Raw genomic sequence first — 27,250 nt, 5'->3', positions numbered from 1 at the left:
TGTTATTTCTTAATTTACGCATTTATAATTATTTGTTTTATCCATATGGGTAACAGTTTCTATACGTGTACGCCACCATATTTTTTTTAAAGTAAATGAGGTTATGTTCTGGATCGGTCAGTACCTCAGCTTGATACATACAATATTAATATTTTAATTTTGCTTCTGTTTATAAAAATATGTAAAAAAGAATTACAATGGCTGTTAGCAGATTGTGTGCAGCATTTCGACAAATAACAATAAAGGGAGAAAGTATGTAAAGTACATGATTTTTATATACAATTTTATATTGCAGAGAAGATAACCTAATACAAAACATAACTATGGATTATTTTAGGTAATTTCATCGCGAGATATTACTCTTCCCATGTGTTAAAAGGATCCAATAATACCTTGCATTTTTCTAATTTTTCTAAAAATGCATTAATTGTAACTCCTTCAAACGTGCATATTAGATTTATACCAAAAACACTTGATATAGATTTTAGAAATCCAGACAGTACTACTAAAAAAAGTATATATGAAATACCATTATCAAGATATATACCATCAATGGAAGAACCTTTAATAAAACAGCCTACTAAGCAGGATTTACCATTAACAAATACATCTTTTGAACTTCCTACAACAGAAAATATGTTAGAAAAATTAGCTGTACGTTTAATAGTAATTAGAAGAAAAAAGATGAAGAAACACAAAAGAAGGAAACTGCGTAAAAGAATGAAGTTTGTGTGGGCGAAGATAAGAGTAAATCGTAATGCAGCAAAGGAAAAAGTATTTCAAGCAGAATTAATTGCGCAAATTAAAGAAGCTCATATGTTCGATCCTAAAAAATATGTTGAAGAAAGACTTGCAATTTTGGATAAAGAAATATTACCGAAAACATTTAGAGGTGAAATATTGCCTGAAGACATGATTAGAAAATTCATACAAGAAAAAGTAGAAAAACGAATGAGAAAACGTAATAGACCACGTTTAACACTTGATTAAATATATATATTGGACACATAATTGTTTATCACTATAGAAATAAATATTATACTTTGATTCTCTATGCAGATATGCAAAATAAATTTTTAATGTTTAAAAATTGAAGAGTGTATTATTTTTTGGGGGAGACAGAACAGCGTTTGTGACATTAGGATCATAGAGGTAGAATATGACTCTAAACTACACAATAAATATATTAAAAATGTTTAATTTAACTTATAGAATAGTTTGCATTGTTGGAACTTGGGTACATTGTCACACCATGTTTGTTTACAAATGTTTCTTACATAGTTTGTTAACTGTATGTTATCTTCTTGTCATATATATACAAATATTATAATACTATAACAATAAATAGCACCTTTCGGATTTTGTGCGCATATTAAAACATCTGTAAAGCATGTACATATTTTGTCTCCTTTCTTCCCTCTGTTCGTTTTTTGACGAGTAGATTTGATCCTGTCAATAACTCTTACAAAAATATATCTTATTACTACTATTTCATTAAAAAAGTTATGTAGTATTTAAATTACCTGAATATTTTATCAATAAATAGATATCGTCGCAAATTAAAATTATCTTACTTAAAAACGAAAAATAAAATATCAGGATATCGATAATTGAAGTCTTAATATGATTTAATAGATCTTCATTGATTTTTGAAGTCTTTTGATCACGTTACCAGTTCCGATGTCTTGTTACAAGACGAATATATATATAATACCATTTTTCTGTTGTTTAAATTAAAACTACTCTTTGATAATAATATAAGAATTAATCTTGATTAGTAATAATAAAACATAGCCATGTAACTTTTGTGTTTGTTCAATGGAAGACAGATTCGTTAATTTATATCTATTAAAATGTTGACTGTGCGAATAATTCAAGGCAATATCTGACCCTTTTTCGCTTCTAACATCTTTGGCTTATGTCTACCTATACTTCCGGTTCTTAAATCATCGTTCCTTCCGGAAAAATAATCTTCTATTTCTTGAAGCGTTTTACCTTTAGTTTCGGGAAGACACAGATAAAAGTATATCGTGCCGAATAAAGATATGCAACCGTAAAGAATGAAAGTACCGTGCCGAGTAATTGAGCTAGCCAAAAACGGATACGTTTTAACTACTGTAAAGATAAAAGAGTGGGCTGCCATTGTAGTCAAACCTCCGATAATACCGCGTACTTGTGTTGGATACACTTCGCCTATCATTACCCAAGGAATAACAAGGAAACCAAGAGTGCAAGTTATAGTGTATGAAAATATACATAAAACAGGAAACCAAGTAGCAATAAGTTGAAAATTATTCGTAATCCAGTAGTTTCTTAACCACATATATCCACCTAATCCTATCATGGAAAGTCCACAACCAACGGAAGAAACCATCGTGAGAGGTCTTCGTCCACATTTTTTACATAAGATACAAGCGACAATGGTTGATGCTAATCTAACTATCCCGAGAATTACTGCAGCTAAGTACTTGTTTAACGTTGCCCCTGAATCTTGGAAAATTTCAACGGCATAAAAAGTTATAACGTTTGTACCTGACCACTGGTATATTAAAAAGTATAAAAATAACAGAGTAAATGGTTTAACAGCGTTAGGTTTTAACAGAGCGTTGACTATCTCACGAAATCCTGTTAGTCGCTTGATATTGTTCTTATTTGAAAAATTGATAAGTGTCTCCATTTCTTGATTAATATTACATGTACTACCACGAAACTGTTGTAATGCTTCGCGTGCTTTGTCAGGTCTACTACGAGACATAAGATACGACGGTGTCTCAGGAAATAGAAACATCAACAGTAAAGCGGCAAGAGGTAAAATCCCACTAACAGCTGCACAGATGTTCCACGTAAGTACGCTTCCTAATAAATACTCGATTAGAACACCGGTGCTGACCCCGATACTTGCAAAAGCGGTCAACATTCCTCGTAGATGGGGTTGAGTCACTTCTCCCGTGTAGACGCGAGCTGGAGCACCAACCATGCCCGATCCAAGTCCTACGAAGAATCTTCCAGCGTATATCATATGAATATTAGTTGCAAATGCAATTAATATCCACCCAAGTAGTGCAGGAATCTCTGTGATAATGAGAGATAGTTTCCTTCCAAGTACATCCATCATGTATCCAGACATCAAACATCCGATGGGAGTTCCAATAGAAGACATACTAGCTGTAGGGAAAGCATAGTTTGTCATAACCATGATCATACGATTTTACGAATCTTAATTAAATGGTATTAATTTACCGATCCATGATTCCTCGGATGAACCTTCGACGATGGGAATGGTGCTATTTGGTTCTTGAAGTTGCGGGAGAGCGATGGCAGAGAAACCAAAGGTCATACCAGTGTTGATAGTCCCAAGTTGTGCTACTACTGCTGCCAGAACTTGCCTGACAACGCTCCCATTAACAATACGACCATTTTCTGGATCACTGCTTGCATTGTTTGTCGCTAGCATAGGTTGTACATCTTCCAAACGATTGGATGACTGAATTTTTGGAAGTATCTTTGACTCCACCAACGATGACTTTTCTGAGTTTTGGATGTCACCATTTTTTCTGCAATAAATAATTCATTTTGTATTAATATCCGCCTTGTTAAATATTTCCGTGAAATGAGATCACCTACACGATATGAATTTATATAATGAAACAGACAAATAGTTTTAATTTATTTGCATTTGGAAACATTTGGATCGATCTGAAGTAAAACACGCAGTGATATATATACTTTTCTGTATGTAACACAACGTATCCAGTTTAGTTATTTATCCATGAGCTGAGAGATAGTTAGTTTTACTCGATACAGATAAAGCGTGCGTCACATGTGAAACTGCATATCGGTATTTACTTGAGAATTACCTTTTTGAAGAAAATAAAAGACGCATATATACACGCATCCATTGAAAATTAATCTTTTCTGCATTAATGAACCCTTGTTATCGCGTATAAGATACATACATAATAGTAACACTCGAGATAACTCGAAAATTTGGCACTGCTTTTACGTTACCGAAATAAAGCACGACCTAAATCTCGCTAGCAGCTAGAAATCGATTTATGAATTATTTCTACGAACACCATCGTGTACTTTGTAATTTAACAAAGAGCAAATCTCGTATGCAATTATAATAGCCTTGACAAAGTTCCAAGTGACTAAATAGCTGACGTGAATATTTAATGGCGAAAATTTTCTGTCGCCTGTGAACGAACTTAAAGGAGTAGGTCAATGTAATTAAGACCATCAAATCGGCAGAATAACGGAATTAACAAAGAGAACTTTGTGATATGTTGCTACGAATAGCACGCGCTTGCACAGTGGTATCTTCTTTGTTTGACAATTTCTAGAACATTAGCAAAGATGATGACGGTAAGGCGGTTGTTTAGAGCAGATTACGAGCCAACGTTAACACGAGTTATCGATAAGCGATTTTTTAAATCGGTTCAACTTCGAAAATACTCGTAGAAGCAGAACGCGTACGAAGTTGAAAATTTCATAAACTTTAAAACCGAACATTTTCTTGTCGTTGATTGAAATTGCACTTTTTTCTGACCACAGCTGCTAGCAATTATATTAATGCTATCGCGGATAAGAGTATGCATAGGCATATGCTTGTATATTCTGTTATAGTGCACGCACATATATATTCGGTTATCTTTACGCACGATAGTGTAACAATAAATTAACCGATCGTATTACAAATCGGCAGTTTTGAATTGGAAAAATATTTTGGTCAAATATGTGGGTACTTCATTATGCTCAGAATTAATAGAAAGCAGAAGTATTGTTTATAGAAAATTATAATAAACAGGCTGCCAATTTTTATGCAGATTTATATCTTTATGAATAAAATTTAACAAACCAAACCTATTATATTTTCGATATTTTACATATTTTTCCATATTATGCATATTTTCTGTACTTCCGATAAAAATCTGCAGTCTGATGCCACACAAGTATTGAAAATTATTCAACGCGATTTTCCATTTGGTAAAGTAAGATTGCGTGAAAAGACGATTGCGTAATTATTTCGCTACTTAATCCGTACTTTCCATATTTTTACATTACATTTTCTATCGCAGTTTTGTAATGCAAATTGCTTTAAAGATCCTGTACATTTGTACGCCCGTTGGGAACAAGCGGAGAACATACTTAACGTGACGCGAGCAACGCGAATGGTGCAACGATAAGCGCACGGTAATGATAAATATCACTGGTGAGATTGCTTTCACATGCAGATTTGTTATTAATAAAACACAGCTGGATGCAATGTTTGCAATGTACTCGTGTATAATCACGGCTTCGTTTCTACATACTTGTATAATACAGATCCGATTTTTGTTTATTCGTGCGCGGAAACGCTGACGGATATCAAAAGTGTATAAAACGATACAAACAATATAAAATAGTTTTTCGCGATTAGATATCCTTCACTTGTATTGTATGTATTCTGATACTCTTCGAATCAGAAAATAGTCGTATATGTAGTATGTTTACTAAAAGAAACACAGTCAAAAAGAGCGTTTGAATTCATCGACGATCTTTTAAACCCGGCCTTGATTTTTATTTGCCGGCCTACATATTTTTTCGAGGAAAAAGAGAACAATAAAATGCACGTGTTTGCTCGTGGAAGCTTTCGAAGGCAAATATTAAATTTACACATCAAGTTTAAAACGCTGCTCTCCGTCTTGTCCTCGCTATCTATCGCGTACACACAGCCGGGAGAGACTCGCAAATTTTGGCACACTCGGACGGAATTATTTCTGTCCACGCGTTACATGAAAGGGTTCAAGTGTAGAGTGTGTACTCTGAACACAATCGTGTTTTGGTCGGTATATATTAATAGATCACTTACATCATGTGTTCGACAACGGAAAACAATAGGGACCAACGCCGCGGAAAATTGAACGGCGGAAATTCAATTTGTTACGGGAAGAAGTGAATTAATCGAACACCTAGTACACACGATTACGATTAGTCAACGATTGCTTCTCATCCGTAACGTTTAGTGATGCAAACGAGATTGTATTGCCTACTACTACTACTACTATTACTACTACTACTACTACCACGCGATCACACAGACGACATTGTTATATATCGATGATTGCGATGATGATGGATTATCGAAAATGCAAGAAGAATATATTAATACTGATACATCAAAACCGAGATTTGACAATCGAGGTCTATCAATCAACCTGTCGAACATTGTCGTTAAATACCTTCTTAAAACTCTCTATTGAACATGGTCGTATTGTTGTAAACAAAATTCCAGAAAATACTCGGGAGTACCACGAGTTCTATTCTATATCGAAGTATACAGGAATTAACGTTTATGACTTACGAAACTAGACGAGTCGAATGGATTAGAAACGTTGCTTTGTTCGCTACAACTAAGGTGTAAAATTTGAACAAAGCACCGAAGAAGTCAAATTGTGCGGCAAATGTACCTATAAGGCTTCATTCATCAAAATTCTAGGCTTTCTCCAAAATAAATCACCCTTTATCTCTAAAATTACTATGAGAAATTACAAATTGATGGTTTTAATATTAATTATGAACTCTAGTTCGCTCAGATTATCCGTAGAAAATATTTCACAGAGAAATAAGTATTGTTTGAAAATAATTGTAATTTACCCACGATGCGCGCGAAACATCGAACTTTAATTGTTATATTGTCATCAATACCACTACTTAACGGTGCATATTAATAGGGTAATTATGTTAAGTCGCGGTAAACAGCCTCAATCGTTATTTGTTCGTAGCGTGTCGAATAGAAAGATCCTTCACCTAGAAAATTATCGACTGTGATTAATTATTGTTATCACAACCGAAAATGGACGTGAACGTCGCGTACTCGAGAGCTTAATTTGAATGGCTTTCATCGCTCATCAATAATTGATGACTAATGGAGACGGATTAAAAAAAGTAGCAGAATTACGGAGAAAATAAAATGTGGTTCAATTTCCTCACGTGCTCGTTATTATCTTTTATCGCTTATCCTTTACGGCGAGTCGTTAATTTAACTAATTTTCTAGAATATCCGACAAGAGCGGCGGTCGAACATATTTGATAAATTATACTTATAAATAATATTTTGTTGAGATTAAGAAAGTATCTGTAAAAATTACAACGAATCGCACGAGAGAAAGAAAAACGTGCGTCACGTTACAATCAGTCAATTACGATAAACAGTGAGAAAGTCAGGCTAACTTCCAACTGTAAGATTCTGATGAAAATTATACTAAATCATTGAAGAGAAAAACGAAATATACGCGTTACGATAAACAGTGCCAAGCTCAAAGGAATTTACAACTAGAATAGCTTAGTCAACATGTTTACGTGCTATGGGAAATTTCAATGTACGAAAGGTTATAGAATGCATCTAATACGCAAAAATATCCAAAGTACTATAGTATTTAAGAGATCAAATAGAATATTTAACGTTTGTCCTTTTAACTCTGTTCACGAGAGAGAGAGAGAGGATGTGAATAAATCTTCGTAGTTTAGTAATTATTATTGGAAAATTAACTGAAAAATTCGGCTCTTTTGAAAGTTAGTGGGGAAAGCAAATTATAATTATCTAAAGTAGATTTAGTGATATACATAATTACGATTGTCCGAGGCCAAACAATTAACACAAATTTTGCGTTATGTGCGATCGTAGGACCAGGACATTGTGCAAGTAAAAGATGTAAAACAAACATGGCACAAACGCGTACATGTACTTATATATTATGTATACACTTACTCTGCCATGGTGTTCGTCATATTGATCTTCAGTTGTCGTTTGCCTCAAACGGAACGATTTTAAAGTAAAATAAAATATGTACAAGTTATATATCACAGTCTATTAATCACAATGATATGCTCGTTACGAGAGGAAATTCGCGCATTGTTTTTCCTCCTTTCTTTTCTCTCTTCCTCCTTTTGTTTTCTTCCCGTCTTTGTTTCCTCTTTTGTTTCTCTGTCTAAACTAGTTAAATTTCGTCACCTCTAACGAAGTATCACGAAATCACGTAGCGTTTTCCGGAATAGTTTTCGTTCTCTCAAGAAATTCTTGATACGCCAATTATTCGCCCTATCTCGTAGAATCCCACTTGTATCGTTTTCCATGGACAATATATGAACATTGACGGTCGTGATTGTTTCTGCTTTTCTTCTTTCTTTGACGTTGATTTCTTCTTGCGGTAGGAAATTTTGTTAGTGAAAATCGTAATCAAGCAAACAAGAAAAAAGAAAGAGGAAATCACGAGGAGTAGAAACAGGAAAACACTTGTGTAGAAACAGCAGGAACGAAAAAGAAATTACTTTTATTCATCCCTTCTTGGACGACGCGCGCAAAGCGAATGTACTCACGACAACTGCCGGTAAAGCTTTATATAAGTAGAAGCGACCGACCTTTTGGTTGGTCGAGTTCCCGCTGACTTGCGCAGTAGAAAGACGCGCGAATTTTGTTCGCGCGCACATGCGTCCTTCGAGCTGCCGCGTGCTCGCGAAAATTTCTTGAAAAAATGAAACTCGATCCAATTTATCACATCAATGAAGAAAATTCGCTAAAAAAAAAAAATACTTTTATTGATATACCAATCAAAAGCTATTAAACAGAATTAAGCAGTGTGCTACAAATTTTGAGGCAAGATATTCTGAAAAATTGTAAAAAATATTGCAAGAGTTGTAAATAGTATGTTAAAAATTCTAGAAAGATATACTTGATAAAAAAAATTGCTAAAAATCACTTGAACGAATGCTAATTCTACCACTGTTATTCCGATTGTATTTTCAGGCATTACTTGCTAATAATAATATGGAAATTGGATATGGAATTTCAATTTACCACAAACAACATGTTCATATTGACCGAGTGTAAAAATAAAATATTACTAACCGGTCTGTCAGATGAGAAAAAAAGGACATGTTAAATTCTGATTTCTTTCCGAATCGAAAGTATACTCTGTAAAGCGCAATCTACATTCGTATCGATAAGAACAATCGCGAGGATTTGATCATTTGTTTATCTGAGAAAAATAGGACCGTATCGCTCTCGTCGCTTCTAGAACTCGTGACTGAATTTGTCACGATGGTTGTTTGTGAATTAAGATATTGATGTCTCCTCCGTATGGAGCTAAATGTGCAAAATGAGATAACGGATAAGCAGAAATTCTTTTTTGGCACGTTTTCGTAAAGTTGCTCTCATCAAGAGATAAAATCTTTTCATAAAATCCCGAGGAACAATATTTAGATATCAAACAACATTAAAAACTAACTTGTTATTTTATCGCAAACATGATGGTCTAGAGAAATATATTCTTACTCGTCTGCATCATGTCTGCACGTCGTGTCGTAAGAACAGAAAATTTTCGTAATGATATTGTATTCACTTCTCTTGTATTTTAAGTTTTCTTCTAATTTTATATCGTCTATATTTTGGTTTATTTTCGTACGATGACGAATCGTACATACACTAAAACATACTACAAAACATGGTCGTACATAGAGATAAGCTAGACGAATAGTTCATCTCATACAAATACTGTAATCATAGAGCATGACGCTTTTACCAATAGACAAATAATCATGCTTTTATATAATTCTTTATCGAAGATAGCTTTATATATACTCTACATTCTAGCTATGCATTTATAATCTGAAGCTCAGCGCGTGTCTTCATTCATATCTTTCAAACAATTCCTTTAAGCCACGATTTTACTGAAGATAATTCAAGATACCAGAAGCCTGATAACGAAACTGCATCGATTTCCTCTTGACACAAAAATGATATCTACTTTCTCAATTTTTAATCCATGGAATTACTACATAAATCATCAATAAAAATTCTCACAACACTCGAGATAATTAAGCCGCGAAAGGTTAATCACACAAGAAGTTACACTAAGCACGATTAATTTAGACCTTCTCCCCTCTAATTAAAATGAGTATTCCAGAGAAGGAAAATATTCGTGATCGTGACGAATTTTACGTGAAAGCATTCCCACCGGTCTTTAAATGTTCCCAATAGGCTTTTTTCAAGCTAGAACCATAATTAGACAATTACCCACCATATTATCGATCGGTTCACCTAGTGGACATGGAGAATGGCCGAACGAACCAGTTAAATCATCGATTGAAAAGAGCACACGGTCAATCTCGAATTTATCTGATCTTTTTACCTTTCAAAAATGCATCGGTGAAAGAACGTTCTCATAGAGTAAGTACTTACTCGCTGAGAGACATACACTCGTCTGTAAATGTCTCGTAATTCCGGTTCCTGGGCATGTTGACGAAGGACTGAACACGTTTGTCGGTTGTTGCGGTCGATTAAATTATTCTCGGTGGGTTATCGAGCCTGCTGTCACGAGTTTTCTCATATCAAGCTGCAGTCATGTGCCTCTTACGTCTTTTCTGTCTTGTTTTATTTAATTTCGCTTATTTTCATGCCGGGAGTAACATCTTCGTTTAACTAGGCACGTTAGACAGTGCGAGAAAATGATCCATCTATCTACCCTTTTCGTTGATCTTCGGCGATCCTACGAAATCGTGGATAATTCACGTCGAAATAATATTCCATTAGAATTAAAAATCATTTTTTAAATAAAATTTTCTATACAAAAATATATCTTTCTACACGCTATGAATTTTCTAAGCATTCAACAACTTTTCCACTGTGACAAGTCGGTACTGTTATTGGATCATAAATGCGCTCTTATCGACGATGTCGATAACGCACTATTGTCGGAAACAGATTACATATTTTTTACGTAAATTTAATCGAAATTCTTGCCATGGAATCGTAGCAATATTTCTGGTTTCTCTCGCGTTTCATTGAATTAATTTTCTTATTCTCCGGCAAGAGGTCACTTGCAATCTTGAAAACGACCGCCCTTTTTATGTAAGAAGATTTGTAAACAACTAATTTTTAGTAAAGTTGAGAGAAGTATCACTATTCATCGAAATCGAAATCATTATCGATCTTCTGTCGTAAACACTTGAAAATTTCATTTGAAGAATGAAACAAGACGCAAGACACGACAAAATTTGGAGGAATTCGGAAATTAATTTACCTGCGACAATGTCTGACGGATTTTCACACTGATCTTGCACTTATTTGTGTACCAAGCGGAAAAAAACGCGTCAATAGGATGAATTCCTGAACGGACGGCAGCGATGCTTCTTATTTGACTCTCGTTGCGACACCTTTTGCATCGAATGAAGATAATATGAGATCATGTGGAATTAATATTCAGACACCTCGGTCAGATTAAAGCATGTTGCACAATCGTTCGTGTTCTGCAACGATGCACGACGTCTATGTCCTTCTAAGTTACTTGCATAATTCTAAAAGAAACAAATGATCGGAGAAAATACATCAACCGTATCGATGCGTGGTCGCTGCTTCTTCACCAAGCAAACAAAGTTTTTCTCGAAAAAAAAGATATTTCCCTTAGTGAAATTTTTCATAAAGAAAATAGAAATTTCATCGTTAAAAAGAATCTACGTCGAATGGTTGAATTTCAGATAATGATAATTAGACTATCTTTTAAATTTTAATTCTGGTTTTGGAAATTCTGCTTTTGGATTTTCTCCTTTTTCTTAAATTAAAATACTGAGAAGTAGAGACGAGAAATATCTATGGATTTATCTATATTAATCGTCTTGATTGCAAAATTATTCAATTAAAGATGCAGGAACCTTGACATTACATAGTAAGAAATTCAACTTGCAAATTATTCCAGACACATACTTCAAATTAATATTACTTCTTTAAGTCTTATACTTGCGATTTTCCATTTACTTTCTGGCAAATATATACGTATATCTCACCGAAGATGTGATATTTACACAGAACGCTTAAAGAATGAATAATTAAAACATAAAGATATGTATGTACATATTCAACTAACTCTGCAACATTCTGTTTTTGCACATGCAGATATTTATTTGCATGAAATTATATCTAGAAAAAACGAGAAATTTATGCAAATAACTCGGATATCACGGAAGAGAAGGACTAAAAGTGTAGAGGTCCTGACTTCAAGAAACAAGTTATTGGGGACACTAATTGGACAGGTTCCCAACAGCTGGAGAAACACTGAAACATTGATGAAATCGACGCAATTGATCGATTGTTTCTTGATTTACGATTCCGCCAGGCTTATAAATTATGTAATATCGCATCGAAAATGAGATCGAGTTCGAATTGGTCTTCGATCGATCGACCTGAATTCATTTTCACATACGTGTATCGCGGACTTCACTGATGGAGTTTACCCGAGCAACGTGACTTTGAACTTTTTATTAACTCGTTTTCATTACTGTCACGTTAAGTTTCACTGGTTACTTTCAATTGACATAAGAATGATGACCAAGCAAACAGGAAATGTTCAAAGATTTTATTAGTTTGCCAACCTAGCTGCGTATAGTCTTTGTTATGCGAGACAGAAATATTCAATTTTAATCCGTATTAACGGTGAAATAAAAATCCCAATTATATAAAATTGTAAATATAGTTCTCAATATATTACCCTTTTTGTTTATTCTTCAAATTATCAATAAGTTTCTAAACATTTCTATAGGATCTTATTAACAGATTAAATTCCTATATCAATATCAAATTTTTTTCTTAAACGTTTACTTTCGATCTTTAAAGCGAAGCAATAGAAACAACACGGAAGGAAAATCTCTTTTCTTTGAGCAAAAATTAGATTAGGTAATAATAGGTAAATTGTTGTGTTCCGAAGAAATAGGTCAACTATCTGTGGTACATCGAGATCGATAAATCAAGAGTTCATGTGTGGCGCGCGTGCTAAGAGATCAATCGTCGGCTCCATTGGATCGATCACGGTTACTGTTTAATTGAATAATCAAATCAGAGGATAGTAACGAGTCGCCTGGCTGACTCGTATGCGCTATCTACTGATTCTCACGAATCGATTATTTGTCACGAGGATTACACGAGGATTTCTAGAACTTAATCACATGCTTAGGCTTTGGAAAATTACGGAAAACCTCTTACTGCATTACGGAGACTGATTGTCCGTTACATCAATCCTAATCAAATAAACAGTACATCTTGTTACAGGAATGGAATTATCACGAGAAAAATATGCATATTCTGACACAATCTTCTAGCAAATTGATGTTTAACCAATGTAACGGTAATATCTTTTCGACTTTACCAAAGAATTTGTTCGGAATCGGTGACAAAATAATCGTGTTATAAGAATACAGACTGGCTTCTGATATTAGCTATAAAAATTCTAACAATTGGGTCTTACTTTAATTTTCCTCGTATTACTTTCTAAGATTGACAATCGATTACGTAACAGGCAATGATACTCTTCTGTTACTATCATCACGTGTACCGAGCAAGTACACATGTATATATGTAATTTCCTGTTACAAGTTACAAGTAAGTAGTGGTTCTACGGTGGACATGGGCGGGAACCATTTCACTCTCTGGACAGTGTTGAACACGAGTCACGAGATCCGATAAGATTTGATAAGTTACTCTCGTGAATGAGTCACGCGCTTCACAACCTTCTGAAAATAATATGATAATATGATTGATAGAGACAAATTCTATTATTTGTTCGTCGATTACGTGACGAAGTTTGTTAGATCTATCTTTAAATATTGACCAAACGGATTTGAGGCAACTTGAAACATTGCTGAGAATAGGAGACAGTTTCAAAATACGACTCGAGGATTAAATTGATAGTAATCATTCCACATATAGAGAGATGAAATTTTGAAAGAAAAACAGGTTGGTTAGAAACTTAAAATCATGAAAATTGTGTATTTAGCATTTGTCTTGCGTTATATTTCAAAGTCAAATGAAGCTTGTAAAGAGCTCTAGGACATGAATTAAATGATAGTTACGTCGATTAATGTTCGGTTGGCAATTGGAATACGACTCTTCGAATAGATATAACTGGAATTTTTTTATAAGTTTCCTTAAAGAAGAAGAAACTTAGCAGCAAAAGGAATGGATATTTAAAATTGATAAATGATGATATTTTTATTGATTGTAGGATAGATCTAAAATCAATAAACAAGTGGAAGATAAAGCACGAGGAAATTCCACGTGGAAAAAAAGGATAAAAGCGAACAATAGCTGATAGGTAGCAAAATTCTAATATTAGAAAAATTCTTATTTATTTATTAGCATAGGTATTTTAAGTGTACGATGTTATGCGTTATACGAGTTTATAGAGGCAATTATTATATGCGTTAGGCGCAGTTAGCCGACAATTCTCGTAAATTCTCAACATTTCATTCATTCCGACTCTCAATGGTTCAAGAACAAAACCTACAAAATCAAAAATAAAAATCTATATTGTATCTCTGAATGATTAAAGAAGCAGCAATCGCTCGTATTAAAATAAAAGGGTTTACAAGTGGCTATGAGTAACGAGATGTCAAACGAAACGCAATAGAGTTAATAGCACGAGAAAAACAACAGAGAATTGAACGGCACACGAAGGAGCATTTAATTAATTGAAGGTTTAGTTCTATATCTTCTACGAACTTTGCCTTCAATTAGAATTTGTATTAACTAAATGCGCAATCGCTTCAGGCAATATAGTTTTTATATAAACTATTATGCTGACGGAGTTAATTAACGAGTTCAGGCCTGATAACTCTTGTTTATATTTTCACATCCATCGCGTACATAGACAGAAATTGTCCGAGGCTTCCAAGACCAATAGAAGCGACATCAATAGAAATGCTTGATCTCCGGCGAGTTCTCATGACGGCCCGACGTGCTTTTAAAAGTCGCATAAAAAGAAGTTTGATACAAATATGGTTATCGAACACAGCGAGGAATATGGATATCGCGAGTGATGTCACTGTAGCGGATGTTCTTGCTTTCTTCGCTCCCGGACGTATTCGTGATAACGCTAGAATGACCAACAACATTATATTATAGATAGCTTATAATATGCGTAGCTAAGGGCTAAATAAATACGTTTTCAGACAAGTAATGATTATGTGGAAATCTATCCGAGGAAATTTAATAACGAATTCTAGTAAATACTGATTTTAATAAGGATAAATTTCTAAAATAATAAATCTTTGCACTATAGAATTTCTGTGAACGTACTATTCGCAACGATGGAACGAATAGTGATAGATATTCTTTTTGTGGAAGAGATTTTCTCCTTCTTGACTCGTGAAAGTGATCTATTTCTATCGATAGAATTTTGCTGTATGAGTTTTCCTAGAAGCGAGATTCTCCGCACAAATTATCTTTTATTTCTTTTATTAAAAAGTTAATGCAAGTAATTTATGGAAAAATGGAAAACGAGAAATTAGAGATTTTAGCTACGATTTTGATTTTTGTTGCAAAGGGTTCGTTTAATTATCTTCTTAACATTAGGGAATTTAGATGCCTCCCACTTTTTGTATAGTTACTAATGCCCGAAGCTGCTCTACACTAAGAACTACCTGGATTATCTGTAGTACTTGTCCGTAGTTAAATTCATGACCATTAAGCCATTTTTCTTTAAAATCGTTGTGGACTGTAGGTTATCTAACGGCTCTAGTGCAATAAAATAATATATATGTAAATACGTATAAAATAAAACATATAACGGCTTTTGTTTGACAATACATGTCTCCCTGCAATTCATATTACCGTAATAAAATCGGGGCTTGGAAAAGCGTCTATATTTTACTGACAATAAGAATATTCCTCAACCGAGGGATTCTAACAACGAGAGGAATGCGAAAGGAATACGACAAATTTGAATAACAAAAGGATAGAACTGTGCAAGCAAAGCGAAGAAAGCAATGGAAAGATCAGCACAAGAAGGGAAAGATTATAACATAAATATAACGAAGACGTTAGAAAAGAAGGTTCAGTAATAAAACGAGCAACATACAAACACCATAAAGATCCAGGTAGAAGTAAAATCTCTATGAAATGGAAAGTTATTCAGATTTCAAGTAAACACGATTTTGAACCTTCCTAGATCTAAGATTCTCAGATTATAGGAAACACGAGACAGCGACGAAAGGAGGGTAAGATCGTTCTATCACTTGTTGCCGATTCTCATGTTAATAATGTTTGCCAATGTCTAGTTTTGGAAATAATCGAACATTATTAACATAGTAGTTTAAACATATTTCTTCTAATTGTTTCAATCAGAAATATTCAACACCATAAATAAAACAGCGTTATCGTCCATGTAACATCTTCTTCTTTTATTACCTATGTTAAATTAGGTTTTTCTCGATCATTGCATCAGACAATATCGTTGCAAATGTGTCTTTAACGGTATTTGTAACGGCGGTCGTTCTCGGGAACTTTTTCAACGAACAGGAGGCAATGAATCATGCAGAAAAGTCTTGTCACATGATCTGCTTCCATAGAATTGCTCATGCGTCATGGGTGTAGATTAGGATGTTGAACGATGCGTGAGAATTTCGCGATACACTCTTTATAATTATTATTATAGCGATACAAATGGTAATGTTTTTCTCTTTTTACGTTATACGGAATTGGACACAAGAGACTGTGAAATATTTCTAATTTTCATAACTTGCAATTCAAATATTAACCTTGCACTTTGCACTAGGATTTATCCTTAGCATTTAAAATGATCGTATAAAATATGAAGCATCATATCTAATCGTTGCATAAATGTTTTCGTTAAAAAGTGTTTCAGTAAAAATACAGTACAAAATATATCACGAACCGCTTATTTGTGTCATAATTTTCAAAAAGTGATAAATGTCATTGTGGGAATGACAAATTTTTATACATTTGATAAATACTTCTACAAAAACAGCGGAATGGTAATAATAGCTTTTATCGGAGCAACATGTCTCAATAAACACGCAGTGAGCTGAATATGTAACGATTTGCTCTTTATCGGAGGAGGTAAACATCAAGAACAAGTTCATATAACGAATTATTTCAAAATGTAACTTAAAATAGATATGCATCGTGCTCGCGAGAAGTTAAGTAAGTTAAGTAATATTTATCGATTAACATCTGTTGTTTATTTTCTTCGATCTCTACTCATCCAGATTTGAACAAGGCAAATTAGTTTGACACGTAATCGCAAATTCTCACGTTCATTCTTGTAACAACGTTATGTGATTTAAAAATAAAGTTAGCACTCATTATTTTCGTTGACAGATGGCAGACGACTGCTATTTCCTACGGAAAGTCTATCTTTTATTGAATGTCTCTTTTAGCGACTTTATGACATATGGCGTTCGAAACAATTGCAGATGGCATACCGAGCAAATAATACACTCGATTAAAATATCCTTGGAGCATGCGGTTTCGATAAAATTATTTTTAAGAAGTTGTGATCTGCCTCGACAAAGTCTAGGAGTTGACGGTTTCAGAGTGGTTGACGAATATGTTTTAATTGGAGCATCTTAACCCAAACCTTTTCTAATAATTCCATCCTTCAATCTTTTGCATTTAATTAGATATCATGTTACCTGGTTAAAGTAGTAATACTTCTTTACAGTTTTTCGTACCTTCGATAATTCGGTGATCGTTCAGGATAGGCCGCTTATTTCCTGTAAAAGTGAAAAATGGATTATTACATTTGTTACGTGCCCACTGCACGTGGAAGTGTTGATCGATAAAGTCAACAGCACTGGGAGTTAGATTGCGTAATCAGTTAAATACGTTACCGTGCATCTGTACGAGAAAATGTGGTTAAAATGTGTTTAAAAGAATTATAGCACGACGGTAGTGAGTATTACGTAAATCGTTTGACAACCAAGTAAATTGATGATTTCAAATAAAATATTCTCGAACAATATATCGTTCGAATCATACCAGAATCATTTGTTCATAACTAAACAAAATGTATCATTTTTTGTTTTCAAATATACTGTATATGAGGTAGGTAAACTAGCCAAACGAATCGTTGACACGTAAAAATGTCGATATTCCATTATCATCATCTTAACCTTGACCTACACATTTACAGAGCGCATAAAATTAAAATTATTGCGCGTGTCTTGGTACGCGCAAGCGACTATTTTTAATTAAAAAATGAAATAACGACACAGGGGGAAAGTATGATTCATTATGTTATGTCAAAGTTGTAGATGTTTGATTGCAGATTACGGTATGCAAGATGAAAGAAGATATTCAAGATCACGGACAGTATGTATTTTCAGACGTACAAGATGCCTCGCGATAACTATGCAACGATCTTCTACAAGTAGACTCGATGAAAGTTCTAGACGATTGCATTGGCTTTCTACACAGTTGGTTTGTATGACGGCGCTAATATGATTTTATTGTCTTTGTTTGCGGGTACGGACCATTCACGTGACATACCTCTCGCGTCGAGCACGTGACAGGCACGTGGTGCGAGCATGTGTGCATCGTTTCACGCAGAACTCCACGTATCGTTGTTTCGACGCGAACTTGGGCGAGCAGTAGGCTATGTGTCATGCAGAACGTTTGACCCACTGGTTAGTGTTGGTTAGTGTGCACGGTAGCACGTAGAAAACAAGCTTGAACGCGAGACGCGTGCGCCAATCAACTTTATGCATCTTCTGCGTACCAAATTTCCCTTGTAGATATCTCGAATCCTGTAGACAAGATACCGACACGTAAATATGCACCAGATGCATATATCCTATTCAGTTAAAGAGATTTGATTAGTATTTCGTGTTAGATATACATATTGGTAATGTTAATTATGAAAAAGTAATAACATTGAAAAATAATTATTTACTATGTTTTATATTTTCTCTGGTTTATCTCCACTGATTGACGTCATTGGTAGGATAAATTCTATTGGAGAAGATGCAATTTTCATTCGCAATTCGTGGATGGCTATTATGTTTGACTGTAAAATGGAAAATTCCGTTCAATGCGTATAATATAAATTCGATTTGTAGCGAGTTTAATAATAATATTACTAGTGAAACATTTGTTATGATAAAATCCTGCTCTATAACGAATTGACAGCCTATACTCTCTTTTCGAACTTTCTAACGCAATACATATGTAAGTAACACTTTCTTAAGTTTACGCGAAAACAACGATGATCGAGAGAGATTATCACGATACGCTATCATCCGTGTTATTTCGTCCTCGTTACAGTTACCTTCAATCTCTTTTCCCCTCTCTCTTGTACTCTTAAGCGATGTCTATATCTCAAATTCCTCCTCGTTTGTTCAATTAATGGCTACTGTGTATCTAACTGAAAATAAAATTCAAATATGATGGAAAGGAAAATACAGTTGAGTAAATGCAGAACGAACGAGGGATCAAGCCTGTTTGAACCTTTTTTTATCGCGTTGATCATATAACGATTAATTGCAGTCATCCGCTAATATATGAATTACAGTTAAACATTAAGCATATCTCTAGTTGCTTAATGATGCACGTGATTCGGATAAGTATTATCTTATCTGAGAAACAGGTGCTCATCAGAAAGCGGAAGTTCATCCTTGAAATTGATCTAAAATCTCTATCTAACATAAAAAAGATTTTGATATCAGCCTTTAATTACTATTTAACCAACTACTATTTTACTGCATCGTTGATGTTTCTGTCTAAAGGCGAACAAGACTCTGCTGCAAACATATGCGACTACATGCATACGCATAGAATGCTAATACCTGAGAGAAACGACTGGCGATATTGAAAAGATGGTCACGGAATAAATTAACTCTTAGGTGGTGGCTTAGAATCATTGTGACTTCATTGCGTCTTGTTGACTACCAGTTTAAATCGTGAAGAAAGTTGCTAGTAATAACTGGTAAGAACAAATTAAATTGTTTTGTCTTTCTCTTTCCCCGATATTCCTAAAAGATATTGTATGTCACGTGATAAACGAATTAAAAATTTACAGCGATGGACAAAAGTTAAGATTAACACAGGTTAGTTTTTCTCGTAAAATGCTTTCGTTCATCGCTGTATATGGATTTTCAATGGAAGTTAAGTTTGATATATGATTATCACTTATAATATCAAAAATTAATAATTCAATAATGAGAAATATACCAGAGAGGAGAAGGTTCCGGACGAACGCCTGAAAAATATGTTGTCGAACATTTCTGATGGCAACATTTTGCTTAACCACAACTAGCTCCGCGAATAATATTGGCCTGAGGCCAAAGTAACAAAATGATCGGCAATCAGCCAATGGAATAAAATTTGCACGAAGTTTGTCACAAGAACGCGACGCAGGATGTCAGAGTTCCTTAAGAACTCAATTGTTCTAGAGAAGCCATCTGTTCTGGACTGCAGCATCGCCACCTTGTTCCCGGTAATAGAGACGTTGATAGTGTTACCTGTCGAAAAAGATGGTTGCATCAAATCGGTCACGCGTTTCTTACGTTTGATTCATGAACATTCACGACAAAGTTAAATAAATACCACGGATTCAGGGATATAGAAACGGAGCGCAGGCTTAATTTATAGACAGGAAAAATAAAAATTACTTCAAGTGAGAGGGAAACGCTTAGTAGTGCTGAAAATTGATTACGTATATTACGCATTTCCACGCACGCTTTGTATTGCTAATTTTAGGAACTATTAATCTAAGTTCTCGCTAAAAATTATTATCCTTTGGACTTCATCCATTGTTAGAATTTACAAAATAAATTGAAGGAAAGATATATGCCACTTTTTCCTTTAAATGTTTATGATTTACTTTATGAAATAATGCTCAATCATATTCGTTAAATATCAACTGTTAGTGTTTTATGACAAATGATAAATATACACGGCTGCGCATATGCTGAAAAGTATCCGACAAAAATTAGACACAGTTTACTTGTCCGGAAATGGCTTCCTCTCGTGATATTACGCTACGTTTCTATATTCCTATATCTACAAAGAGTATATATCTTCATTATCGAATCATCTATCATTGTATATGTATATCGTACATATTAATTAAAAGTCACGAGTACACAATGAAGAATGGCATTAATCTGGTATTAAACTTAATACGATAATATAGAAAGCGATATTTCCATTTATGATTTGACGTAAATTAAACGTACGAGATATTTCACGCGGTCAAGACATTTTCCCGAAGAATTTCTTGCCTATTTGTGAGAAAACGACTTCCTCGATGGAGAACACATATCTAATGTATTAAGCGATTATTTCTACACAGGAGAATAGTTACCATATTCAGGATCGAAAAAAACTCTGTTTCTATTCGCCTAGTTCCCGATTCATGAATATTCCAATGTGAGCGAGCTCCTTGACATAAATTATATTTTATCTACGACTCATGCACTAATTTTAAGAATCTATACGTAACATGGATTTCAGTGCGACTGCCATCTAGCAACAAACCGCAGAATCTACTTTATCGCTACAAATGATCGCCGATAACACAAATACCAACGCTTTCTACATGACTAATAAAAAATATACATTTTAAAATAAATAAATACATAAAATCGAGATATACACCTTTTGATTTCATTAATCGTTTCACTTTAATTTTAAAACGAATCGTAACGAATCTTCCATTGGTAATTGGTGAGAAAGCTGTCACGTGTCAATTAACCACGTGCGTCAAAGGATTGCCAGGAGTTGGGCAAGGGTGAAGTACACGTGACTGATCGTGGGGCTTCGAGCAACCGGTGCTGGTAATTGGATCACGGGAGAAACTACATTTTAAGGTCAGCAGATTATCGGAACAATGTCATTCGTTCGTCGAAGCCCCGAGAGAAACGATGGATTTCACCCACAAACGGGTCTATCAGATTTTGTCAGCGATCCTAGACCCGTTGACGAGAGAATCAGACGAAAACGAAGAGGATGAAACTTAACGCTGAAGTACCGATACGTGCCTCCCAAAATTGATTAAAAATATTCTGTGACCGTGGAAAAAGTTCATGTGCGCTCTTAGCCCTTTATTTCTGTCGGATTAGCTTGGATTAGTATCCGCGAAAGTTATTATGAAATCGTCTACGTTTAATAGATCGCGATCGGAAAATGATTTTTCTTCCGTAAAACTGCACGGACTCGACGACCTGTTATGCAGGAAACGAATGAAATTGTCCAAGACATCGTTTCGAGTAAGTCCTCGTCCAAGTTAATCTATCACCGCACCAGGGTCTCGTTAAATTATTATTTTATTCCAAGCCTGTCTTTCAACATGATTAACGCTGTCAAAAGTTCCCACGAGTATACAGTTTCTACAGTGAAAATATCTTTCAAGTTTCGGATGAATTTTAAACTGTCTTGAACAGCAGTAGCTGCAAAAGTTCGAACTTTAAACGCAGTAAAAAATTTCATCTCATATAACTTCAATCTTAGTTGTACGATGTCGAAGACTGTCTGAAGACCAGTGAGAACGAATTGGAGGAGGAGAAGACGAATTATTTTCCAAACTGCGACGCGTCTGTCTGGTTGAGATCTTGCAAGAAGGAAGTGATCGAACCCATAATTGGCGAAGTGATAGGGAAGATACCAAGTTGGCTGAAAGGAACTTTGTTGAGGAACGGACCGGGTAGCTTGCAAGTCGGAGAATACAGCTTCAATCACCTGTTTGATAGCTCAGCTTTATTGCACCGGTATGTATTTGTGGTAGAAGAAACATTAATAGATTGAGATATTAGCTTTAAAAAGTCTAATAACGTTTGCAACAGCTTCTTAATGATAGAAATTATTTTTTAAAATATACAGTTTACATAACTATTCGACTTCAATACGTAACCCAGACCTTGAAAAAGATCTCCATGGCACTAACGAAGCAATAATAGCTGATTGTTATCGATTATAATCTGAGGTCGGAAGCCTCACGTAACGTTCATACTGCATCCACGAAAGGTGGAAATCTTTAAAGTATAATTCGAATAATTTCGTACATCTTCTGGAAAAAATAGATTCGCAATTGCTAATGGGAAAGTGACGTACCAATGCAGATTCGTTCAGACAGACGTGTACAAGAAGAACAATGCTGCCCAAAGGATAGTGGTTACTGAATTTGGCACGAAAGCAGTACCAGACCCTTGCAGAAGTATTTTCCAAAGGTACCAAATGATTTAAATAAAACATTAATAAATTATGATATTCAAAGAACATAGGTATTGATAAAATTTCGTTTAGGGTCGCGGCGGTATTCAAACCTGAAGATGACTCTGACAATTCTATGATATCTGTATACCCCTTTGGTGATGAGTATTACACATTTGCGGAAACGGCTGTGATTCATCGTATCGATCCAAAAACTTTGGAAACTACAGGCAAGGTAGTGATTCTTATGCATGTATATTCGCATTGCTTTATAATTCACTTTATGATGACTGTATGATGGTTGCACGATTATGATCGTGATCGCCTGTGAGTAATTTTATTCGTCGATTTAATGATCGCAGGTAAACGTGTCAGATTACGTTGGAATTGTGAACCATACGTCTCACCCTCACGTAATGAACGATGGCACCGTTTATAATTTGGGACTGAGCGTGACGCCAAGAGGACCTCTATACAATGTCGTATGCTTTTCACCCAATCAAATGATCATTGGTTAGAGTTAGCCTGAATTTCTAGCTAATAATTAAAACGTGGATATTTATGCAAATTCATATTTCAATGAATTCAACTGAAGGAGTGAAGTCGAAGCAGAAATTTGTTTCGCTTACTGTGTATCACAACGAGTACTCTCACTTTGGATATTTTATATATTTTTGTACATCTTTGCATCGTTCGACTTTTCATAAATGCATAAAAATCCGCAGAGTGGAAACCATTGGTAAAATAATGTCTTCTTAATTAATTTGTTCAGACGATTCAGGAGAGGAGAAGGAATTATCTATGTTCGACCAAGCCATCATCGTCGCCAGTATCCCATCTCGATGGTTACTGAATCCTTCTTACATGCACACCTTTGGTATCACTGAAAACTATTTCATTATCATAGAACAACCATTAGCAGTGTCTCTGGCCACCGTTGTATCCTGCAAAATGAAACAACAACCAATGCGAGCAGCTTTGAAGTGGTACGAGAAGGAGAACGTAAGTCAAGTCTGTAAAAGAATTCTCTTAATTTTTAATAGAAGAGCGTGAAGAGATATAATCTTCTTTTTATCGTGACAGACTCTCATACACGTGGTTTCGAGAGATACCGGATTGCTGGAGAGGACGTTTATTTCAGAGGCGTTCTTTTATCTCCATATCATCAATCAATTCGAAACACGTGATCGTGATTACGTGGTACTGGACGTCTGCTGCTATCGCGATGCCAAGATGTTAGATTGTCTATTTGTCGATGCAATGAAGGTGATATATAATTTTGATGAAGTTAGTTAAAGGGTGGTAATGGATCCTAGATGAATGTTTTCGAATGATTGCAGAATTTGCACAAGAACCCTGACTATGCCAAAATGTTTCGAGGCAGGCCTTTGAGATTCGTATTACCGATGAAACGTCCACAGTTGGATGTACCATTGGAATATAATTTGATTACCGCAAAAACGGTGAACCAAGGTCTGGAGTCTTTCCAAGGCGACTCTGTCAGATGTCAAAGTAAATCTAGTTCAGAGTTCGTTGAAATGTCGACAAATGACGAGGAGGCTAACAAGGGCAAAAAGAATGATTATAAGAATATTCTTCAACGAAAAGCAACCGCTCATAAGCTCGCCAATGGTAGTATCTTTGTAAAACCAGAACTTCTTTGCGATCTGGGCTGTGAAACGCCACGTCTTAATTACGACTCCTGTCTTGGAAGAGAGTATCGGTACTTTTATGCTATTTCTAGTGACGTGGACTTGGATAATCCCGGAACGGTACATATCGTCTAATTTTACTTTTTGTATAAACTTTGGTATATTGTGTTACAATTAATGGTATGAAAAATATTCTTTTATAGATCATCAAGGTAGATATCTTGGAAAAAACAAGGAAAACTTGGTGCGAAAAAAACGTTTATCCAAGTGAACCGATTTTTGTACCGGATCCTAATGGCAAGGTAAGAGATCTAGAGATCTGAAATCCTAAAATTTCTATGATGTCTAAAAGAGTAAAGACTATAAAGAATCGAAAAAAGATATTCTATAAGTAAATGACTATTTCATTTACATCTGACTATCTGACTGACTATCTGATTTACATATCTATCTCAATATTTCAGAACGAGGACGATGGCGTGGTTCTCAGTTCTATTGTGTGGTCTGATAAAGAGACACGCGTTGGATTGCTGATTCTAGACAGCGTGACTCTTACAGAAATCGCAAGAGCCATCTTCGATACTCCTGGCCCCGTGCCAAAATGCTTACATGGTTGGTTTACCTTGGACAAGTAAAATAAACTGAGGTTTTCAAGAGATGGATATCGGATCTTTGACTCATTGATGGAAATGATTTGGACGTTATGTGACATGTATTATATCAAACAGTTGATATATCTTTGTCACATCATATTTATATTTTTCAGTTATTTCCATTTTGTTGGCTTGATTATTGCTTTATTAGTAGCTTCGGAATTAGAATGTTCCCTTTGAAAACTGCAAACTGCGATATTAAGAAGAATATCAACTGCACAACATGTATATAATATAATAAATTATTTAATGTCTTCTCCCGATTGTACAGTGTACTTATATTTGGCGATTAATGTTTTGCATAAAGCTTCGATGACGTATAACGCAAATAAATTTACAATAAAATGGGATGCATCGTGAGAATATTTGTCAGATGGAATGTAAAATGCCCTACTCAAACATTGTCCTTAAATTAATATCCACAAATATCCGGTCCGTCGTATCAATCCACAGAACATCCAGTTTCTGGTCCTAGATACCTTTACAACAATTAATTAAGACATCGTTTAAAATTACGCTACGTTCTTGTTAAAATAATCTACTATCATAAACGCGATATCGGGTGTCTCATCAAGTGAAACAAATAAATTCTGGCAACGAAAATATCGATTTAGGCTGTCCGTATGTCCTTTGGTTCGATATAACAGAACAGCAAGGCGAATAAGTTGATCTTAATTCGTAAAAATAATCTATGCGCACAGTACTGCAAAATTTAATCAAATCTTTTAGAAGATCCTCTTGAGCACGTTCGTGCGAATAGACCTATCATGACTTAATAAGTTTCATGTACTTAGAGTTAAAGATTACAATAAATAGGGTTGGCACAACCATAGTCATAAAATTAGACACTACAGGAGCACTCAACGCGAGCCACGAATGCTTTCTTAAATAATTAACTCGATAAAATCACGCTTGTCACAAGTTACAGAGTATGCCCGGTTCCTTAAAACATAATACATTAGTGATCACGTTTATGACTCGCGTTGCTGGCCACTAAATACAGACACGCGATTCACAGCATATTTCTTAAAAGGCGAAACCATTCGTCGGGATTCATTGGAGCACCACGTTTTAAAATACATACATAGTTCTCGAGAAGCTTCAACATTTCAACAAGGCATGGTTCGCGTCCAAGCCATTGGACAGGAGGATGTTCCTCTGAGCACTGATATCACCAAGTCAAAGAGTTATATTAACGCGTCACAACCATTCATTCTCAAATACGCATGTGGTAACTCTCACTCTCTCCCTTTCTCTGTTTCTACATGATTATGGGATAATCGGAAAAGGAATCACGCGTGCAAAAAGGAATTCAGTTAAAAGAAAAAAAGCAGGAAAACTTGACAGACCCTGATACGAATCTTCGGTACCGAAAGCTTCCTTCTACGCGCAGAGAAAACCACAAGCAACAATTGCCAAATCGTTTACCAATTTTCAAGTTTAATACAGGACGACACGTTCGATATCGAACGCCTGTCACGTTGTGGAAAGCCTTGAGAATTGTTCGCCCTGCACGATGGTCTTGTCCCGAGATTAAGTACGAGAGATGTTCAAAAGCGAGCGTAACTACGCAAGCGGCTAGGAGTACAATTTGTTGCTCGAACTTCACGGGGAGTATTCTACGCTCACGGAAGAAAGGGAATATTTTATTAAAAAAGAAAAATAAAAGGAAAACACGTCTCTCGTTCGGGTCATATTGCCGATCCTGACAATACGACTATCACATTTTTGCTTCTACTTATCTCTCTCTCGCTCATTCTCTCCCACGTCTTTCACTCCTTTTCTCCCTCCTTCACTCAGACTTTTTCAACTTTCTCGCAATCAACGGAAACGATAGAGTTCATCGTGCTGACGTTCTTGCTTTCCGTGTCCGTTTCGCTCTTCGCGATACTGGATGTCGAGACGCCTATATGAGATTCCGAGTGCATAGGCAAGATTCCAGCGTTTGCGTCTTCTATCGCTTTCCTCAG

At 35.2% G+C, this 27,250-nt stretch overlaps 4 protein-coding genes and 2 long non-coding RNA genes across 22 annotated transcripts in view; 4 read left to right on the top strand and 2 right to left on the bottom strand.

Moving 5' to 3' along the window:
- The first annotated feature begins 36 nt into the window (after positions 1-36).
- On the top strand, positions 37-1,382 carry LOC126872879 (uncharacterized). The gene is made up of 2 exons (XM_050633097.1): positions 37-252; positions 338-1,382. The coding sequence occupies exons 1-2, from the start codon at positions 198-200 to the stop codon at positions 988-990; spliced, it is 708 nt and encodes a 235-aa protein (XP_050489054.1). The 5' UTR covers positions 37-197; the 3' UTR covers positions 991-1,382.
- On the bottom strand, positions 1,183-21,280 carry LOC126872862 (facilitated trehalose transporter Tret1-like). Of its 9 annotated transcripts, XR_007692227.1 has the most exons (8): positions 21,132-21,280; positions 19,997-20,286; positions 19,612-19,797; positions 19,095-19,464; positions 18,720-18,833; positions 18,317-18,573; positions 17,500-17,541; positions 14,628-14,900 (listed from the first exon to the last, which is right to left on the bottom strand). XR_007692227.1 is itself a non-coding variant. In XM_050633077.1 (5 exons), the coding sequence occupies exons 3-5, from the start codon at positions 10,273-10,275 to the stop codon at positions 1,874-1,876; spliced, it is 1,662 nt and encodes a 553-aa protein (XP_050489034.1). In that variant the 5' UTR covers positions 10,276-10,526; positions 17,500-17,541; positions 19,997-20,123; the 3' UTR covers positions 1,183-1,873. The 9 variants fall into 9 exon arrangements, 8 of the variants coding, with proteins under 8 accessions (XP_050489034.1, XP_050489032.1, XP_050489033.1 ...); XM_050633077.1 differs by lacking the exons at positions 14,628-14,900; positions 18,317-18,573; positions 18,720-18,833; ... (1 more) ...; positions 19,612-19,797; positions 21,132-21,280 and adding exons at positions 1,183-3,165; positions 3,241-3,554; positions 10,220-10,526 and having other exon boundaries at positions 19,997-20,123; XM_050633075.1 differs by lacking the exons at positions 14,628-14,900; positions 18,720-18,833; positions 19,095-19,464; ... (1 more) ...; positions 19,997-20,286; positions 21,132-21,280 and adding exons at positions 1,183-3,165; positions 3,241-3,554; positions 10,220-10,526 and having other exon boundaries at positions 18,317-18,465.
- On the top strand, positions 18,570-19,990 carry LOC126872892 (uncharacterized). Of its 2 annotated transcripts, none has more exons than XR_007692229.1 (4): positions 18,570-18,671; positions 18,771-18,994; positions 19,552-19,751; positions 19,845-19,990. It is a non-coding gene; the product is annotated as an uncharacterized LOC126872892 (long non-coding RNA). The 2 variants fall into 2 exon arrangements; XR_007692228.1 differs by having other exon boundaries at positions 18,570-18,691.
- LOC126872861 (carotenoid isomerooxygenase) lies at positions 20,169-25,543 on the top strand. 3 transcript variants are annotated; one of them, XM_050633073.1, is made up of 10 exons: positions 20,169-20,261; positions 22,277-22,533; positions 22,846-22,992; positions 23,069-23,210; positions 23,338-23,488; positions 23,748-23,986; positions 24,059-24,241; positions 24,316-24,747; positions 24,831-24,929; positions 25,092-25,543. In XM_050633073.1, the coding sequence occupies exons 1-10, from the start codon at positions 20,184-20,186 to the stop codon at positions 25,260-25,262; spliced, it is 1,899 nt and encodes a 632-aa protein (XP_050489030.1). In that variant the 5' UTR covers positions 20,169-20,183; the 3' UTR covers positions 25,263-25,543. The 3 variants fall into 3 exon arrangements, with proteins under 3 accessions (XP_050489030.1, XP_050489028.1, XP_050489029.1); XM_050633071.1 differs by lacking the exon at positions 20,169-20,261 and adding an exon at positions 21,655-22,035; XM_050633072.1 differs by lacking the exon at positions 20,169-20,261 and adding an exon at positions 21,656-22,035 and having other exon boundaries at positions 23,748-23,977.
- LOC126872894 (uncharacterized) lies at positions 21,083-21,415 on the top strand. Its single transcript, XR_007692231.1, has 2 exons — positions 21,083-21,196; positions 21,281-21,415. It is a non-coding gene; the product is annotated as an uncharacterized LOC126872894 (long non-coding RNA).
- LOC126872854 (chloride channel protein 2) overlaps positions 25,507-27,250 on the bottom strand; it is a 32,736-nt gene continuing 30,992 nt past the window's right edge. For all 6 annotated transcript variants that reach the window (XM_050633057.1, XM_050633054.1, XM_050633056.1 and 3 more), the window contains one exon: positions 25,507-27,250. In XM_050633057.1, the coding sequence (XP_050489014.1) occupies positions 27,077-27,250 (174 nt within the window). In that variant the 3' untranslated portion in view covers positions 25,507-27,076.

The sequence above is a fragment of the Bombus huntii genome, chromosome 14 (genome assembly GCF_024542735.1).
Source record: "Bombus huntii isolate Logan2020A chromosome 14, iyBomHunt1.1, whole genome shotgun sequence".
Taxonomy (NCBI): Eukaryota; Metazoa; Arthropoda; class Insecta; order Hymenoptera; family Apidae; genus Bombus; species Bombus huntii.
Note: the sequence above shows the minus strand (reverse complement) of the source record. Positions and strands in the feature narration are given on the sequence as shown.

Coding starts and splice junctions, on each gene's coding strand:
- LOC126872879 (XM_050633097.1), top strand. CDS start 198: ATGGCTGTTAGCAGATTGTGTGCAGCATTTCGACAAATAACAATAAAG. Junction 253..337: donor AATAACAATAAAGGGAGAAA/GTATGTAAAGTA, acceptor GGATTATTTTAG/GTAATTTCATCGCGAGATAT.
- LOC126872862 (XM_050633077.1), bottom strand. CDS start 10,275: ATGCCCAGGAACCGGAATTACGAGACATTTACAGACGAGTGTATGTCT. Junction 3,555..10,219: donor GAGTGTATGTCTCTCAGCGA/GTAAGTACTTAC, acceptor TATTTATTGCAG/AAAAAATGGTGACATCCAAA. Junction 3,166..3,240: donor ATCCGAGGAATCATGGATCG/GTAAATTAATAC, acceptor CTTTCCCTACAG/CTAGTATGTCTTCTATTGGA.
- LOC126872861 (XM_050633071.1), top strand. CDS start 21,916: ATGAAATCGTCTACGTTTAATAGATCGCGATCGGAAAATGATTTTTCT. Junction 22,993..23,068: donor TGCAGAAGTATTTTCCAAAG/GTACCAAATGAT, acceptor AATTTCGTTTAG/GGTCGCGGCGGTATTCAAAC. Junction 24,930..25,091: donor TACCGGATCCTAATGGCAAG/GTAAGAGATCTA, acceptor TCAATATTTCAG/AACGAGGACGATGGCGTGGT.